The sequence below is a fragment of the Entelurus aequoreus genome, linkage group LG16 (assembly GCF_033978785.1).
Source record: "Entelurus aequoreus isolate RoL-2023_Sb linkage group LG16, RoL_Eaeq_v1.1, whole genome shotgun sequence".
NCBI classification, from domain to species: Eukaryota; Metazoa; Chordata; class Actinopteri; order Syngnathiformes; family Syngnathidae; genus Entelurus; species Entelurus aequoreus.
In genome coordinates, this window is record NC_084746.1 from 53,381,855 (window position 1) to 53,399,878 (window position 18,024).

At 41.9% G+C, this 18,024-nt stretch overlaps 2 protein-coding genes across 5 annotated transcripts in view; both read left to right on the forward strand.

The window, feature by feature from the left end:
- LOC133631188 (rho GTPase-activating protein 29-like) overlaps positions 1-5,217 on the forward strand; it is a 106,461-nt gene extending 101,244 nt beyond the window's left edge. For both annotated transcript variants that reach the window (XM_062023337.1, XM_062023338.1), the window contains 2 exons: positions 794-1,061; positions 3,859-5,217. In XM_062023337.1, the coding sequence (XP_061879321.1) occupies positions 794-1,061; positions 3,859-4,878 (1,288 nt within the window). In that variant the 3' untranslated portion in view covers positions 4,879-5,217. The remainder of the gene's footprint in view (positions 1-793; positions 1,062-3,858) is intronic.
- Positions 5,218-12,017: 6,800 nt separating this feature from the next.
- abca4b (ATP-binding cassette, sub-family A (ABC1), member 4b) overlaps positions 12,018-18,024 on the forward strand; it is a 106,142-nt gene continuing 100,135 nt past the window's right edge. For all 3 annotated transcript variants that reach the window (XM_062023340.1, XM_062023341.1, XM_062023342.1), the window contains exon 1: positions 12,018-12,137. The gene's annotated coding sequence lies outside the window, so the exon portion shown is untranslated. The remainder of the gene's footprint in view (positions 12,138-18,024) is intronic.

Genomic DNA, 18,024 nt, shown 5'->3' on the forward strand with positions numbered 1-18,024 from the left:
TTTTGTGTAGTCAAGTGCTTGGTGGAACTAAAAATAGTCAAGATTTTCTCAAAGTGTACAGGAAGTGGCCCCAAGTGTACAGGAAGTGGCCCCAAGTGTACAGGAAGTGGCCCCAAGTGTGCACTGCAAAAAGTCAGTGTTCATAAACAAGAAAAAAAAATACAGAAATGAGGGATATTTTATTTGAACTAAGCAGAATTATCTGCCAATAGAACAAGAACATTTGGCTTGTCAAGACTTTCCAAAACAAGTCAAATTAGCTAACTTCAAAGAACCCAAAAATAGCTTCAAATAAGTATATTCTCACTAATAACAAGTGCACTTTTCTTGGTAGAAATTTTTTTTTGACCTTTTTGCTCAATATGTTGAAAAATATTGTTAAATAAGTAAATGCTAGTGCCATTATCTTGACATAATGATATGCACTCGGCATCAGGATTTTTTTTTTCATGCTTAAAGTAAGAAATGATGACTTTCAAAAAGTAGTTTTCTACTTGTGAGTGTTGATGACACAACAGTTGATATTCTAGTTTCAAGCATGTTTTACTCAATATAGCTCATCAAATCTCAGCAACAAGCTGTAATATCTTACTGACATCATTTAGACACTTAAAACAAGTAAAACACTCTAACATGAAATCTGCTTAGTGAGAAGAATGATCTTATCAGACAGAAAATAAGCAAATATCACCTTATTTGAGGTATTTCAACTTACTTAGATGTGGGTGTGTCCCGCAGAGCCACTCCTTTAAAAGCTGCATTTGACAGGCAAAGTTTGACTTCTTCCTCCCAGAGTGGCCGAGCAGGCGGAGGACAACAAGATGACGGCGAGCAACCTGGGCATCATCTTCGGCCCCACGCTGGTCAAGCCCCGGCAGGCCGACGCCGAGGTGTCCTTGTCCTCCCTGGTGGATTACCCCTACCAGGCGCTCATGGTGGAGTTGCTGGTGCGACACTTCCAGGTCGTCTTTGGTGGCTCCGACACTTCCACCCGGCTCACCTCCCAGGAGAAGCTGCAGCGGCTCAGCAGACACTCTGCTTCTTTGGTGGACATTAAAGAGGTGAGGATGTCATCGCTACATTATACAACATTGACCTTTTTACTATCTTTTACGGGGCGGGGCGCCTTGTGGTGACCCATCAGCGTTCCTGTTCTGTAAGCCTCTACACTCTTTGTTTGTTTGTTTGTTTGTTTGTTTGTCTCATCTTCAACGGCTTGGTGCTGAAAACTAAGTTGTGTTGTACTTGTGCAATGACAACAAAGACTTACCTACCTACCTAAACCTAAATACCTAAATTAGAGATGTCCGATAATATCAGCAGTCTGATATTATCGGCCGATAAATGCTTTAAAATGTAATATCGGAAATTATCGGTATCGGTTTCAAAATTATCGGTATCGGTTTCAAAAACTACAATTTATGAATTTTTAAATGTAATATCGGAAATTATCGATATCGGTTTCAAAATTATCGGTATCGGTTTCAAAAACTACAATTTATGAATTTTTAAATGTAATATCGGAAATTATCGGTATCGGTTTCAAAAACTACAATTTATGAATTTTTAAATGTAATATCGGAAATTATCGGTATCGGTTTCAAAATTATCGGTATCGGTTTCAAAAACTACAATTTATGAATTTTTAAATGTAATATCGGAAATTATCGGTATCGGTTTCAAAATTATCGGTATCGGTTTCAAAAACTACAATTTATGAATTTTTAAATGTAATATCGGAAATTATCGGTATCGGTTTCAAAATTATCGGTATCGGTTTCAAAAACTACAATTTATGAATTTTTAAATGTAATATTGGAAATTATCGGTATCGGTTTCAAAATTATCGGTATCGGTTTCAAAAACTACAATTTATGAATTTTTAAATGTAATATCGGAAATTATCTGTATCGGTTTCAAAATTATCGGTATCGGTTTCAAAAAGTACAATTTATGACTTTTTAAAAGGCCGCTGTGTACACGGCCGTAGGGAGAAGTACAGAGCGCCAATAAACCTTAAAGGCACTGTCTTTATGTGCCGGCCCAGTCACATAATATCTACGGCTTTTCACACACACAAGTGAATGCAAAGCATACTTGGTCAACAGCCATACAGGTCACACTGAGGGTGGACGTATAAATAACTTTAACACTGTTACAAATATGCGCCACACTGTGAACCCACACCAAACAAGAATGACAAACACATTTCGGGAGAACATCCGCACCGTAACACAACATAAACACAACAGAACAAATACCCAGAACCCCTTGCAGCACTAACTCTTCTGGGACGCTACAATATACACCCCCCCCCCCATCCCCAACCCCACCCACCTCAACCTGACGCACAAAACACATCTGAGAGTTTTTCCCCTCACTTCATTTAATGGATTTGAAGGCAATAAACAAAGCTGGACTACAAAGACATCTTCAAAGTGTCTCCTTTAAAGAACATGAATCAGTTTTCATCACCTTTCCTAAAGTCACATTTAAGAAAAGTGTGCAATTACAAATGTGTTTCCTTTTTTCTTTTTATGACAAAAAAGTATTCAGTAAGAAAATCTCACCAAATTTGTAGATGTTTGCTCACCAGAGATGTCCGATAATATCGGACCGCCGATATTATCGGACGATAAATGCTTTAAAATGTAATATCGGAAATTATCAGTGTCTGTTTCAATAAGTAAAATGTATGACTTTTTAAAACGCCGCTGTGTACACGGCCGTAGGGAGAAGTACAGAGCAGCTGCGTCTCCCAGTCATACTTGCCAACCCTCCACATTTTCCCAGGAGACTCCACAATTTCAGTGCCCCTCCCGAAAATCTCCCGGGGCAACCATTCTCCCGGATTTCTCCCGATTTCCACCCGGACAACAATACTGGGGGCGTGCCTTAAAGGCACTGCCTTTGCGTGCCGGCCCAATCACATAATATCTACGGCTTTTCACACACACAAGTGAATGCAAGGCATACTTGGTCAACAGCCATACAGGTCGTATAAACAACCTTAACACTGTTACAAATATGCGCCACACTGTGAACCCACACCAAACAAGAATGACAAACACATTTCGGGAGAACATCCGCACCGTAACACAACACAACAAATACCCAGAACCCCTTGCAGCACTAACTCTTCCGGGATGCTACAATATCAATCCAATGCAATCCACTTTATTTATGTAGCACATTTAAGTAACAAAATTTTTCCAAAGTGCTGCACAACAATATTAAAAACAATATTCAAATATTATCCTTAGCTCCACCAATGACTGAATAAATACAAAAAATAAATACATATAAAACCAATATAAAAAAAACCAATATAAAATAAATATGATTAAAAACGATTTTAAAGGGTAAAACCAATTAAAACAGTAAATACAAATCAAAATTATACACCCCCCCCCCCCCCCCCCCCCCCGCTACTGCCTAACCCCCCCAACCCCGCCCACCTCAACCTCCTCATGCTCTCTCAGGGAGAGCATGTCCCAAATTCCAAGCTGCTGTTTTGAGGCATGTTCAAAAAAATAATGCACTTTGTGACTTCAATAATAAATATGGCAGTGCCATGTTGGCACTTTTTCGATAACTTGAGTTGATTTATTTAGTAAAAGCTTGTTACATTGTTTAATGCATCCAGCGGGGCATCACAACAAAATGAGGCATAATAATGTGTTCATTCCACCACTGTATATATCAGTATCGCTTGATATCGGAATCGGTAATTAAGAGTTGGACAATATGGGATATTGGCAAAAAAGCCATTATCGGACACCTCTAACCTAAATATGTACGTAGCAGAATGTAGGCTTGCATGATGAGGTTCACACTGGCATGTTTTTCTTCTTCCAGAGTGCCAAAGTGTACAAGAGGTTCTCCTCCGTCATCCCATCCTCTCACATCCTGGATGAGGTCCAGGAGGTCCAGCCAGGCGCAGACAGAAGAGAATCCTCGGAGGGACTCAACGGTGTCGCAGAAGTGGACGGGTCCGACCTGGTCTCCAACCGTCCTGCTTCCTCCTCCTCCTCCTCCTCCTCCCTGCCACCAAAGGTCCACCTTCGAGCTCACCGCACCCGCCTGCCGTCTCGGCCCATCAGCATGCCGCTGGAACGCCTGCCGAGTCCTGCGCTGATTAGCGAGCGCACCGAAACGGACTCGGCTGAGCACGTTGACGCCGCGGTTGAAACCATCAAGGAGGTATCGGAACCAGAGTGGTCCAGCAGCCGCAGCGGCTCGTCCCGCGTCAGCACCTACTACATCACGCCCTTCATGGACACCCAGGCCATGCAGAGGCGGACGTGGGACAGGAAGTACAAACATTACGACGTCACCCCCCGGACCGCCATGATCGTGGCTAAGCTGCCCAACGCCACGACCGGAGGGGTGCCGCCCACCACCGCCATCCCCATCCCCATCCCCGCCCCCAGTACTGTTAGCACCGTGTTCCCCAACAATCCTTACGCCATGTCCGTCAAACCCGCTTGGACCTCCAAGCGAGACAATGACGGCGACTCTTCCCCGCTCACACTCAGACCGCCAAGAACTTTGCAGCCCCCGCCGGGGACTTTCTACAAGCCCCCCGTCACCTCCAGCAGCAGAGCTTGGACTCTCCCCGACTGGACCACCACCACCACCACCACCACCACCACCAATCAGGCCCCCTCCCCGTGCCCCCCTAAGCTCCAGACGCAGGACTCCACCGACAGCGCCATCGACCCCGGGGTCGCCACCTCCGCTTCCCTCTCACCCCCCCAGTCGCCGCTGCCGAGCAGCCCCGACGACCTCGGCCCGGGCGACACGAAACCCGTCTACCAAAGACTGCGACCTCGGCGGCTGCAGGAGTTGGAGCACAGAGAGGCACACTTTGTCTGAGCCTTTTCTTTCTAGCAAAGCACACCATGAGAGTGTTCTAAGTACTACTAATATATTGTATACGTATCTTGGTGAACACACCACAACATGTCTTCTTGTACTCTCAGCACGCACTTCAAGCAGCTTCTACTCTTCTAATGTGCTCTTTTTTACACTTTTTAAATGTTGTAGTCTGATTGGTACCTCAGTGATGTAACCAGTATTTATCTATTATTGTCTTTCCTCCTTCTACTCTCCAATCATTCCTTCATACTTGCATGTTTGTCCGTCGTTACCGGGAACTCGCAGATGACGTGTGGCACTTCCCGCCGCAGATTAAAAAATGTACTTCAACTTGAATTTTCTCCCCAAGGCATTTTTTTTATTTCCAAACCCCGTTTCCATATGAGTTGGGAAATGGTGTTAGATGTAAATATAAACGGAATACAATGATTTGCAATTGGATGCACTACAAAGACAACATATTTCATGTTCAAACTCATAAACTTTATTTTTTTTTTGCAGATAATAATGAACTTAGAATGTCATGGCTGCAACACGTGCCAAAGTAGTTGTGAAAGGGCATGTTCACCACTGTGTTACATGGCCTTTCCTTTGAACAACACTCTGTAAAGGTTTGGGAAGTGAGGAGACACATTTTTGAAGTGGAATTCTTTCCCATTCTTGCTTGATGTACAGCTTAAGTTGTTCAACAGTCCGGGGGTCTCCCTTCTCACATTGCAGGTGCCACACATTTTCAATGTCTGGACTACAGGCAGGCCAGTCTAGTACCCACACTCTTTTACTATGAAGCCACGTTGATGTAACACGTGGCTTGGCATTGTCTTGCTGAAATAAGCAGGGGCGTCCATGATAACAACATATGTTGCTCCAAAAGCTGTATGTACCTTTCAGCATTAATGGTGCCTTCACAGATGTGTAAGTTACCCATGTCTTGGCCACTAATACACCCCCATACCATCACACATGCTGCCTTTTACACTTTGCACCTAGAGCAATCCGGATGGTTCTTTTCCTCTTTGGTCCGGAGGACACGACGTCCACAGTTTCCAAAAACAATTTGAAATGTGGACTTGTCAGACCACAGAACACTTTTCCACTTTGTATCAGTCCATCTTAGATGAGCTCAGGCCCAGCGAAGCCGACGGCGTTTCTGGGTGTTGTTGATAAACGGTTTTGGCCTTGCATAGGAGAGTTTTAACTTGCACTTACAGATGTTACTGACAGGGGGTTTCTGAAGTGTTCCTGAGCCCATGTGGTGATATCCTTTACACACTGATGTGGCTTGTTGATGCAGTACAGCCTGAGGGATGGAAGGTCACGGGCTTAGCTGCTTACCTGCAGTGATTTCTCCACATTCTCTGAACCCTTTGATGATATTACGGAGCGTAGATGGTGAAATCCCTCAATTCCTTGCAATAGCTGCTTGAGAAAGGTTATTCTTAAACTGTTCAACAATTTGCTCAGGCATTTGTTGACAAAGTGGTGACCCTCGCCCCATCCTTGTTTGTGAATGACTGAGCATTTCATGGACTCTACTTTTATAGCCAATCATGGCACCCACCTGTTCCCAATTTGCCTGTTCACCTGTGGGATGTTCCAAATAAGTGTTTGATGAGCATTCCTCAACTTTATCAGTATTTATTGCCACCTTTCCCAACTTCTTTGGCACGTGTTGCTGCCATCAAATTATAAAGTTAATGATTATTTGCAACAACAAAATATGTTTATGAGTTTGAACATGAAATATGTTGTCTTTGTAGCATATTCAACTGAATATGGCTTGAGAAGGATTTGCAAATCATTGTATTCCGTTTATATTTACATCTAACACCATTTCCCAACTCATATGGAAACGGGGTTTGTAAAATGTGAGTCAACTTTGCATGTATTTTGTGCTCCTCAGTCCAGGCTTCACATATCTGGCAGCCTAATCGCCAGTGGCCCCCCACCAGTGGCCCCCCCGGGCTCCCGCTAGAGCCGCTGAGAAGAGTGACTCACCTGCCACTTACACAACCCCAGAAGGTCCAACTGGAAGTCATCTTGCAAAGTACACTATTGCATTGAAAATGTCTGCCTTTACAAAGACAATAAGGCTCACTTTTCACTCCAAAGTATTATTGTTATGTCTGTGAACTATTACCATGGATGTGAACTATTACCATGGATGTGAACTATTACACCATGGATGTGAACTATTACCATGGATGTGAACTATTACACCATGGATGTGAACTATTACACCATGGATGTGAACTATTATTACCATGGATGTGAACTATTACCATGGATGTGAACTATTACACCATGGATGTGAACTATTACACCATGGATGTGAACTATTATTACCATGGATGTGAACTATTACCATGGATGTGAACTATTACACCATGGATGTGAACTATTACACCATGGATGTGAACTATTATTACCATGGATGTGAACTATTACCATGGATGTGAACTATTATTACCATGGATGTGAACTATTACACCATGGATGTGAACTATTACACCATGGATGTGAACTATTACCATGGATGTGAACTATTACACCATGGATGTGAACTATTACACCATGGATGTGAACTATTACACCATGGATGTGAACTATTACCATGGATGTGAACTATTACACCATGGATGTGAACTATTACACCATGGATGTGAACTATTACACCATGGATGTGAACTATTACACCATGGATGTGAACTATTATTACCATGGATGTGAACTATTACACCATGGATGTGAACTATTACACCATGGATGTGAACTATTACACCATGGATGTGAACTATTACCATGGATCAATCAATCAATCAATCAATGTTTATTTATATAGCCCTAAATCACAAGTGTCTCAAAGGGCTGTACAAGCCACAACGACATCCTCGGTGTCGAGTGGGTCTGACATAATATTGTGAAAGTCCAACACATCAGCGAAAGTCCAGTCCATGGTGGGGCCAGCGGGAACCATCCCGAGTGGAGACGGGTCAGCAGCGTAGAGATGTCCCCATCCGATGGACAGGCTAGCGGTCCACCCCGGAGCAGAGTAGAAAAGAAAAGAAAAGAAACGGCAGATCAACTGGTCTAAAAAGGGAGTCTATTTAAAGGCTAGAGTATACAAATGAGTTTTAAGATGGGACTTAAATGCTTCTACTGAGGTAGCATCTCTAACTTTTACCGGGAGGGCATTCCATAGTATTGGAGCCCGAATAGAAAACGCTCTATAGCCCGCAGACTTTTTTTGGGCTCTGGGAATCACTAATAAGCCGGAGTTCTTTGAACGCAGATTTCTTGTCGGGACATATGGTACAATACAATCGGCGAGATAGGCTGGAGCTAAACCGTGTAATATTTTATACGTAAGTAGTAAAACCTTAAAGTCGCATCTTAAGTGCACAGGAAGCCAGTGCAGGTGAGCCAGTATAGGTATATATATGTATATGTATATAAAGGTATATACAGTATAGGCGTAATATTATCAAACTTTCTTGTTTTTGTCAAAAGTCTAGCAGCCGCATTTTGTACCAACTGTAATCTTTTAATGCTAGACATAGGGAGGCCCTATGAACTATTACACCATGGATGTGAACTATTACCATGGATGTGAACTATTACCATGGATGTGAACTATTACCATGGATGTGAACTATTACACCATGGATGTGAACTATTACACCATGGATGTGAACTATTACCATGGATGTGAACTATTACACCATGGATGTGAACTATTACACCATGGATGTGAACTATTACACCATGGATGTGAACTATTACCATGGATGTGAACTATTACCATGGATGTGAACTATTACCATGGATGTGAACTATTACACCATGGATGTGAACTATTACACCATGGATGTGAACTATTACCATGGATGTGAACTATTACCATGGATGTGAACTATTACCATGGATGTGAACTATTACACCATGGATGTGAACTATTACACCATGGATGTGAACTATTACACCATGGATGTGAACTATTACCATGGATGTGAACTATTACCATGGATGTGAACTATTACCATGGATGTGAACTATTACACCATGGATGTGAACTATTACACCATGGATGTGAACTATTACCATGGATGTGAACTATTACCATGGATGTGAACTATTACACCATGGATGTGAACTATTACACCATGGATGTGAACTATTACCATGGATGTGAACTATTACCATGGATGTGAACTATTACCATGGATGTGAACTATTACACCATGGATGTGAACTATTACACCATGGATGTGAACTATTACCATGGATGTGAACTATTACCATGGATGTGAACTATTACCATGGATGTGAACTATTACACCATGGATGTGAACTATTACACCATGGATGTGAACTATTACCATGGATGTGAACTATTACCATGGATGTGAACTATTACCATGGATGTGAACTATTACACCATGGATGTGAACTATTACACCATGGATGTGAACTATTACACCATGGATGTGAACTATTATTACCATGGATGTGAACTATTATTACCATGGATGTGAACTATTATTACCATGGATGTGAACTATTACACCATGGATGTGAACTATTACACCATGGATGTGAACTATTATTACCATGGATGTGAACTATTATTACCATGGATGTGAACTATTATTACCATGGATTATATTTTGGTCTTCTTATTTAGCTACACGAGAGAGACTACATATTACAAATGGATACAAACTACACCCACAGCAAGATTGTTTCATTCATTTGTAAAAGGACAAATTGTTGATACAACTTCTGTTGTATTGTGTTGTGTTGTGTTGTGGTTTCCACAGGACGCCTCTGTCCTCTGTCCTCTGTCCTCTGTCCTCTGTCTTCTGTCCTCTGTCCTCTGTCTTCTGTCCTCTGTCCTCTGTCTTCTGTCCTCTGTCCTCTGTCTTCTGTCCTCCGTCCTCTCTCCCCTGTCTTCTGTCCTCTGTCCTCTGTCTTCTGTCCTCTGTCCTCTGTCCTCTGTCCTCTGTCCTCTGTCCCCTGTCTTCTGTCCTCTGTCCTGTCCTCTGTCCTCTGTCCTCTGTCTTCTGTCCTCTGTCCTCTGTCTTCTGTCCTCTGTCCTCTCTCCCCTGTCTTCTGTCCTCTGTCCTCTGTCTTCTGTCCTCTGTCCTCTGTCCTCTGTCTTCTGTCCTCTGTCCTCTGTCCTCTGTCCTCTGTCCTCTGTCCTCTGTCCTCTCTCCTCTCTCCCCTGTCCTCTGTCCTCTGTCCTCTGTCTTCTCTCCCCTGTCTTCTGTCCTCTGTCCTCTGTCTTCTGTCCTCTGTCCTCTGTCCTCTGTCCTCTGTCCTCTGTCTTCTGTCCTCTGTCCTCTGTCCTCTGTCCTCTGTCCTCTGTCCTCTGTCTTCTGTCCTCTGTCCTCTGTCTTCTGTCCTCTGTCCTCTCTCCTGTCCTCTGTCCTCTGTCCTCTGTCTTCTGTCCTCTGTCCTCTGTCTTCTGTCCTCTGTCCTCTCTCCTGTCCTCTGTCCCCTGTCCTCTGTCTTCTGTCCTCTGTCCTCTGTCCTCTGTCCTCTGTCTTCTGTCCTCTGTCCTCTGTCTTCTGTCCTCTGTCCTCTCTCCTGTCCTCTGTCCTCTGTCCTCTGTCTTCTGTCCTCTGTCCTCTGTCTTCTGTCCTCTGTCCTCTCTCCTGTCTTCTGTCCTCTGTCCTCTGTCCTCTCTCCCCTGTCTTCTGTCCTCTGTCCTCTCTCCTCTGTCCTCTGTCTTCTGTCCTCTGTCCTCTCTCCTGTCCTCTGTCCCCTGTCCTCTGTCTTCTGTCCTCTGTCCTCTGTCCTCTCTCCCCTGTCTTCTGTCCTCTGTCCTCTGTCCTCTGTCCTCTGTCTTCTGTCCTCTCTCCCCTGTCTTCTGTCCTCTGTCCTCTGTCCTCTGTCCTCTGTCCTCTGTCCTCTGTCTTCTGTCCTCTGTCCTCTGTCCTCTCTCCTGTCCTCTGTCCCCTGTCCTCTGTCTTCTGTCCTCTGTCCTCTGTCCTCTCTCCCCTGTCTTCTGTCCTCTGTCCTCTCTCCTCTGTCCTCTGTCTTCTGTCCTCTGTCCTCTCTCCTGTCCTCTGTCCTCTGTCCTCTGTCCTCTGTCCTCTCTCCCCTGTCTTCTGTCCTCTGTCCTCTCTCCTCTGTCCTCTGTCTTCTGTCCTCTGTCCTCTCTCCTGTCCTCTGTCCTCTGTCTTCTGTCCTCTGTCCTCTGTCCTCTCTCCCCTGTCTTCTGTCCTCTGTCCTCTCTCCTCTGTCCTCTGTCTTCTGTCCTCTGTCCTCTCTCCTGTCCTCTGTCCTCTGTCCTCTGTCCTCTGTCCTCTCTCCCCTGTCTTCTGTCCTCTGTCCTCTGTCCTCTGTCCTCTCTCCTCTCTCCCCTGTCTTCTGTCCTCTGTCCTCTGTCCTCTCTCCTCTGTCCTCTGTCCTCTGTCCTCTGTCCTCTCTCCTCTCTCCCCTGTCTTCTGTCCTCTGTCCTCTGTCCTCTCTCCTCTGTCCTCTGTCTTCTGTCCTCTGTCTTCTGTCCTCTGTCCTCTGTCCTCTGTCCTCTGTCTTCTGTCCTCTGTCCTCTGTCCTCTGTCCTCTGTCCTCTCTCCTCTGTCCTCTGTCTTCTGTCTTCTGTCCTCTGTCCTCTGTCCTCTGTCCTCTCTCCTCTGTCCTCTCTCCTCTGTCTTCTGTCCTCTGTCCTCTCTCCTCTCTCCCCTGTCTTCTGTCCTCTGTCCTCTGTCCTCTCTCCTCTGTCCTCTGTCCTCTCTCCTCTGTCCTCTCTCCTCTCTCCCCTGTCTTCTGTCCTCTGTCCTCTGTCCTCTCTCCTCTGTCCTCTGTCTTCTGTCCTCTGTCTTCTGTCCTCTGTCCTCTGTCCTCTGTCCTCTGTCCTCTCTCCTCTGTCCTCTGTCTTCTGTCTTCTGTCCTCTGTCCTCTGTCCTCTCTCCCCTGTCTTCTGTCTTCTGTCCTCTGTCTTCTGTCCTCTGTCCTCTGTCCTCTCTCCTCTGTCCTCTGTCTTCTGTCCTCTCTCCTCTGTCCTCTGTCCTCTGTCTTCTGTCCTCTGTCCTCTCTCCCGTCTTCTGCCTCAAAACAGATGACTGTTGTCTTTTTTTGCACCAGGCCGAGTTGAGCCGGGAGATTAAAGCAATGAGATTAGGAAGGTTGCTCCTGCCACTGCTGAGCTGCAGACACAAGCTAGTGAGCGGGCTGGCAGAGTCGTCCTCCTGTAGACTGAAGCTGCAGGACTCCATGAGGCACAACTATTACGCAACGTTCCGTCTCAGGTGAGACTTCCATTTATTTGTGTTGTAATGTCGTATGTGTCATATTTGTATGTGTGTACACTGCACACACTCAACTCTAATTAGGATTAAATACCTCAAATAAGGGTGATATTTGCTTATTTTATGTCTAATTAGATAATTCTTCTCACTAAGCAGATTTGATGTTAGAGTGTTTTACTTGTTTTAAGTGTCTAAATGATGTCAGTAAGATATTACAGCTTGTTGCTGAGATTTGATGAGCTATATTGAGTAAAACATGCTTGAAACTAGAATATCAACTGTTGTGTCATCAACACTCACAAGTAGAAAACTACTTTTTTAAAGTCATCATTTCTTATTTCAAGCATGAAAAAAAAAATCATGATGTATGCATATCATTATGTCAAGATAATGGCACTAGCATTTACTTCATTTAAGAATATTTTTCAACATATTGAGCAAAAAGGTCTCTTTTTTTTCCTAGCAAGAAAAGTGCACTTGTTATTAGTGAGAATATACTTATTTTAAGCTATTTTTGCGTTCATTGAAGTTAGCTAATTTGACTTGTTTTGGAAAGTCTTGACAAGCCGAATTTTCTTGTTCTATTGGCAGATCATTCTGCTTAGTTCAAATAAAATACCCCTCATTTTTGTATTATTTTTGTTTGTTTTTGAACACTGACTTCTTGCAGTGCACTCATGTTCACTTCCTGTGCTTCATGTGTGCATGTTGCATTTTGCACGTTAGTTTATAGCAGCAAAAGCTGTTAAAAGAGTTAAATGCATGAACAATTGTATTGTTGATAATAAAGGTAAATTATTGGTATTATTCATTATCAATAGTGATATTTGTACTGATATTTGTATTGCTCCATTTGTAGTGTAATAATGCTCATTGTCATTTCTGTATTATTTTTTATTTGACTAACTGCTTCTTTGCTATCACTTTTACTATCATATTTGTACATGTCCTATTTGCTGATGTTGCTCTATTGTTGTTGTTGTTGTGTTTGCTGTTGTTGTTGTTGTCTCTCTGTCTAATCCCCCTCTTGTCCCCACAATTCTGTCTTCCTTTTTCTCCTCTTTCCATCCCCTCCTGCTCCGGCCCGGCTGCACCAAATGATAATATAAATACATTTAATAAAGTCAAATACAAATAAGGCAACAAGAGAAGTATCCTACACTTCTCTTTTGTAAAGTACATTTGTACAGCCGATACGGGCATCTACATCTACTATATGATTTGCCTGAGAAGCTGGACAGGACAAAAAGAAAAACAAAGTTAAATGCTGCATGCTAATTCTTATTCTAGCAAAGTGAACAAGCACTGCACACCAACACTCTCCAGTTACAGCTGAGTTTATTCAAGTCACATATATTAACAATGTTCATTTAGGGATATAAATTACAGATGTCCGATAATATTGGACTACCGATATCGGCCGATAAATGCTTTAAAGTGTAATATCGGAAATGATCGGTATCTGTTTCGAAAAGTATAATTTATGACTTTTTAAAACGCCGCTGTACGGAGTGGTACACGGCCGTAGGGAGAAGTACAGAGCAGTTGCGTCTCCCAGTCATACTCGCCAACCCCCCCGATTTTCCCGGGAGACTCCCGAATTTCAGTGCCCCCCCCCCAAAAAAAATCTCCCGGGGCAACCATTCTCCCCAATTTCTCCCGATTTCCACCCAGACAACAATACTGGGGGCGTGCCTTAAAGGCACTGCCTTTGCGTGCCGGCCCAGTCACATAATATCTACGGCTTTTCACACACACAAGTGAATGCAATGCATACTTGGTCAACAGCCATACAGGTCACACTGAGGGTGAACGTATAAACAACTTTAACACTGTTACAAATATGCGCCACACTGTGAACCCACACCAAACAAGAATGACAAACACATTTCGGGAGAACATCCGCACCGTAACACAACAGAACAAATACCCAGAACCCCTTGCAGCACTAACTCTTCCGGGATGCTACAATATACACCCCCAGCTACCCCCCCCCCCCCCACACCCCTACCTCAACCCCAACCCCGCATGTCCCAAATTCCAAGCTGCTGTTTTGAGGCATGTTAAAAAAAATAATGCACTTTGTGACTTCAATAATAAATATGGCAGTGCCATGTTGGCATTTTTTTTCCATAACTTGAGTTGATTTATTTTGTAAAACCTTGTTACATTGTTTAATGCATCCAGCGGGGCATCACAACAAAATGAGGCATAATAATGTGTTAATTCCACCACTGTATATATCGCTATCGGTTGATATCGGAATCGGTAATTAAGAGTTGGACGATATCGGCAAAAAGCCATTATTTATTTAAATTTAGGTTTAGATTGAACATTTAACGCTCACATTTAGATTTATTATTTATATTTACATTTAGGTTTAGATTTAACATTTAGGTTTACATTTAACATTTAACGCTCACATTTATATTTAATATTTATATTTACATTTAGGTTTAGATTTAATATTTAGGTTTAGATTTAACATTTAACGCTCACATTTATATTTATATTTACATTTAGGTTTAGATTTAACATTTAGGTTCAGAGTTCAAATTTAGGTTTAGATTTAACATTTAACGCTCACATTTAGATGTATTATTTATATTTACATTTAGGTTTAGATTTAACATTTAGATTCAGAGTTAAAATTTAGGTTTGGATTTAACATTTAACGCTCACATTTAGATTTATTATTTATATTTACATTTAGGTTTAGATTTAATATTTAGGTTTACATTTAATATTTAGGTTTACATTTAACATTTAACGCTCACATTTAGATTTAATATTTATATTTACATTTAGGTTTGGATTTAACATTTAGGTTCAGAGTTAAAAATGTAGGTTTAGATTTAACATTTAACGCTCACATTTAGATTTAATATTTATATTTAAGATTTAGGTTTAGGTTAAACATTTAGCGTTTACATTTATATTTAAGATTTAGATTTAGGTTCAACATTTAGCGTTTACATTTATATTTAAGATTTAGGTTTAGACTTAACATTTGTATATAATATTCAGAGTCAACATTGAATTGAAACTTAAAGGTGCCATATGTAGTAATGTGGCCAGAAATGGTACTGTAATCAGGTCTGACATGTTTAGTAACTTTACCAGTGGCAGTAGCTCGACTAAGAGTGTGGAGCGAAATTGGCAACCTGGATGTGACACACTCACGGACTTTCTCATTGGTCAAACGGTGGAGGGCGGGGCATCGAAATGAAAACAATAAGAAGATTTCGGGGCTGTAAATCAAATTTTGAACTGAGCATATCCCTGCTGAACTACCGTTATCAGTTATCAAGGTATTGGAAAAGAACATGACTTATTCATGCCTTTTGACATATCAGGGCCATTTAATGATGACTTGACATGAAATGATTTCATACGGCACCTTTTAAATGTGATGAAACTTTGCTAAATTTGAGAAAAGTGAGTTAAATATGAGAAATAGATCTGCCAGAAAAGTGTGACTGTACATGTAGATTCAAGCACCATGGATCCGAGAACATCGAAGGGGGCAATGAATGGGGTAGAGGGGCCCACACCGATATTCTTTCAGGGGCCCTGTTTATATGCATAATACTGCAAGCTCGTGCACAATATATTTAAACAGATTCATAGGACATAAATGTTTTAATAGACGAATGACAACATAATGAAAGAGTTAGCATAGAAGTCAATATTTCCAGGTGATATTTGCAAGCCTGCATGTGACGTCATCCCTTGTACTTTACAAATGACTCCTCATGTCCGCTCTTCCTCCTTACTAAAATGAAATTGATGTAGTTTTGTATAATCCTGTGCGTGTGTGTGTGCGTGTGCGTGTGTGTGTGTGTGTGTGTGTGTGTGTGTGTGTGTTTGTGTGTGTGTGTGTGTGTGTGTGTGTGTGTGTTTGTGTGTGTGTGTGTGCACGCTACATTCACCATGTTGTGTTTACATGGTAATAATCATGCATTGTTGCCAACTTATGTGAGCTTTCTGTGCTTTCTTCTATTGAGAGCAAGGACAATATTAGCTTTGTAATCTGAAGTTGACTATAAGACCTCAACTTCATGTCTGGATTAGTCTTGAAATGGAGGGCGATAGTACACTTTTTGCTATCCAGTATCGTTGATTCCTAATATACTGGGACAATTTCATAGACCATTGGACCATTTTGTGACTTTCTTTCATTTGTTGCTCATGATTATAATCATAAATAATAAATGAAAGCTGCAGGCAGCGATGGACGGGACCGACTTTGACGGCACATCAAATCCAAACCGGAGCAGTAATTCAAACTCTTTCGTCAACTTTTAATCAGAAGGGTTCAATCTCTCTCCTGTGCTAATTTGAAGCCGACACGACAAACGCGCTCAGAGGGGATAATGTTTGAAAAAAGGTGACTGTTTTTAACCCAACTTTTATTTTGAAGGGAGAATTGCAAACTTCCTGTTGATTTTTGCTGGGGGTTGTCAGTATATGAAATGTAGGTCTAAGTGAGACCTACATAGAGGTTTTTGTTTCATGTCTCTACGACATTCCTACTGGGAGTTACAGGCAGTTTTGTCTGTGTTTTCTTCCTAGGAGCAGTTTTGTCTGTGTTTTATTCCTAGGGGGCGCTAGAGTGCAATTTTGAGTTTTGGGGTTTGCTTTTTTTATTAGATCGCAATTTTCGCCAGTCCTGATGTGAGTTTTGAAGCATGTTAAGGGGGTCAAATTACAGCTCAAAGAGGCAAAAGTGACTGTTTTTATGAAACTTTTGTTTTGAAAGGAGAATTGCCAACTTCTTGTTGATTTTTGCTGAAAGATGTCAGTGTATTAAATCTAGGTCTAAGTCAGACCTACATAGAGGTTTTTGTTTCATGTCTCTACGATATTCCTACCGGAAGTTACAAGCAGTTTTGTCTGTGTTTTTTCCTAGGGGGCGCCAGAGTGCAATTTTGAGTTTCGGGGTTTGGTTTTTTTGATTAGATCGCAATTTTTGCCAGTCCTGATGTGTGTCAAATATGGTGAGTTTGAAGCATGTTAAGGGGGTCAAATTACAGCTCAAAGAGGCGGCAGTTTAATAATAATAAAACCTTACAATTACAATAGGGTCCTCTGTCCCAAAGGGACATTGCGGTCCCTAATTAACCCAAAAACACAACTATTCCGCACTGCTTTTTAACTTATGACTTTTTTTAAACTTTCACATTTAGCTATTAGCTTCATGCATAATCTGCATGCATTTTAAAACAGCATTTGTTTGGTTTCCTTTGCTTTTCTATACCCTCTTAAGGCCCAAGATGTTTGTTTACATGCTTTTTAGGGCCCGCACGGCCCATTGTCAAAGGAATCCCAAAGGGAGTCCTTTTGCAATGGGATGAAAGGATCTATTGAATTTGTAAGGTTTTATTATTATTATTTATTATTATTATTCTTTTTTCTTCCTAGCTGCAATTTGACCCACTTAACATGCTTCAAACTCACCATATTTGACACACACATCAGGACCTGCAAAAATTGCCATCTAATAAAAAAAAACAACTCCAAAACTCAAAATTGCGCTCTAGCGCCCCCTAGGAAAAAACAAAAACAAACTGCCTCTAACTCCCACTAGGAAGGTTGTAGAGACATGAAACAAAAACATCTATGTAGGTCTCACTTAGACCTACATTTTAATTTAACATCCTCGGGCAAAAACCAAAAGGAAGTTGGCAAATCCCCCTTCAAGACAAAATTGTACTAAAAACACTCATTTTTTGCCTCTTTGAGCTGTAATTTGACCCCCTTAAAATACTTCAAAACTCACCAGACTTTTCACACACATCAGGACTGGTGGAAATTGCGATCTAATAAAAAAAAAAACCGAACCCCAAAACTCAAAATTGCGCTATTGCGCAATTTGTGATTAAAA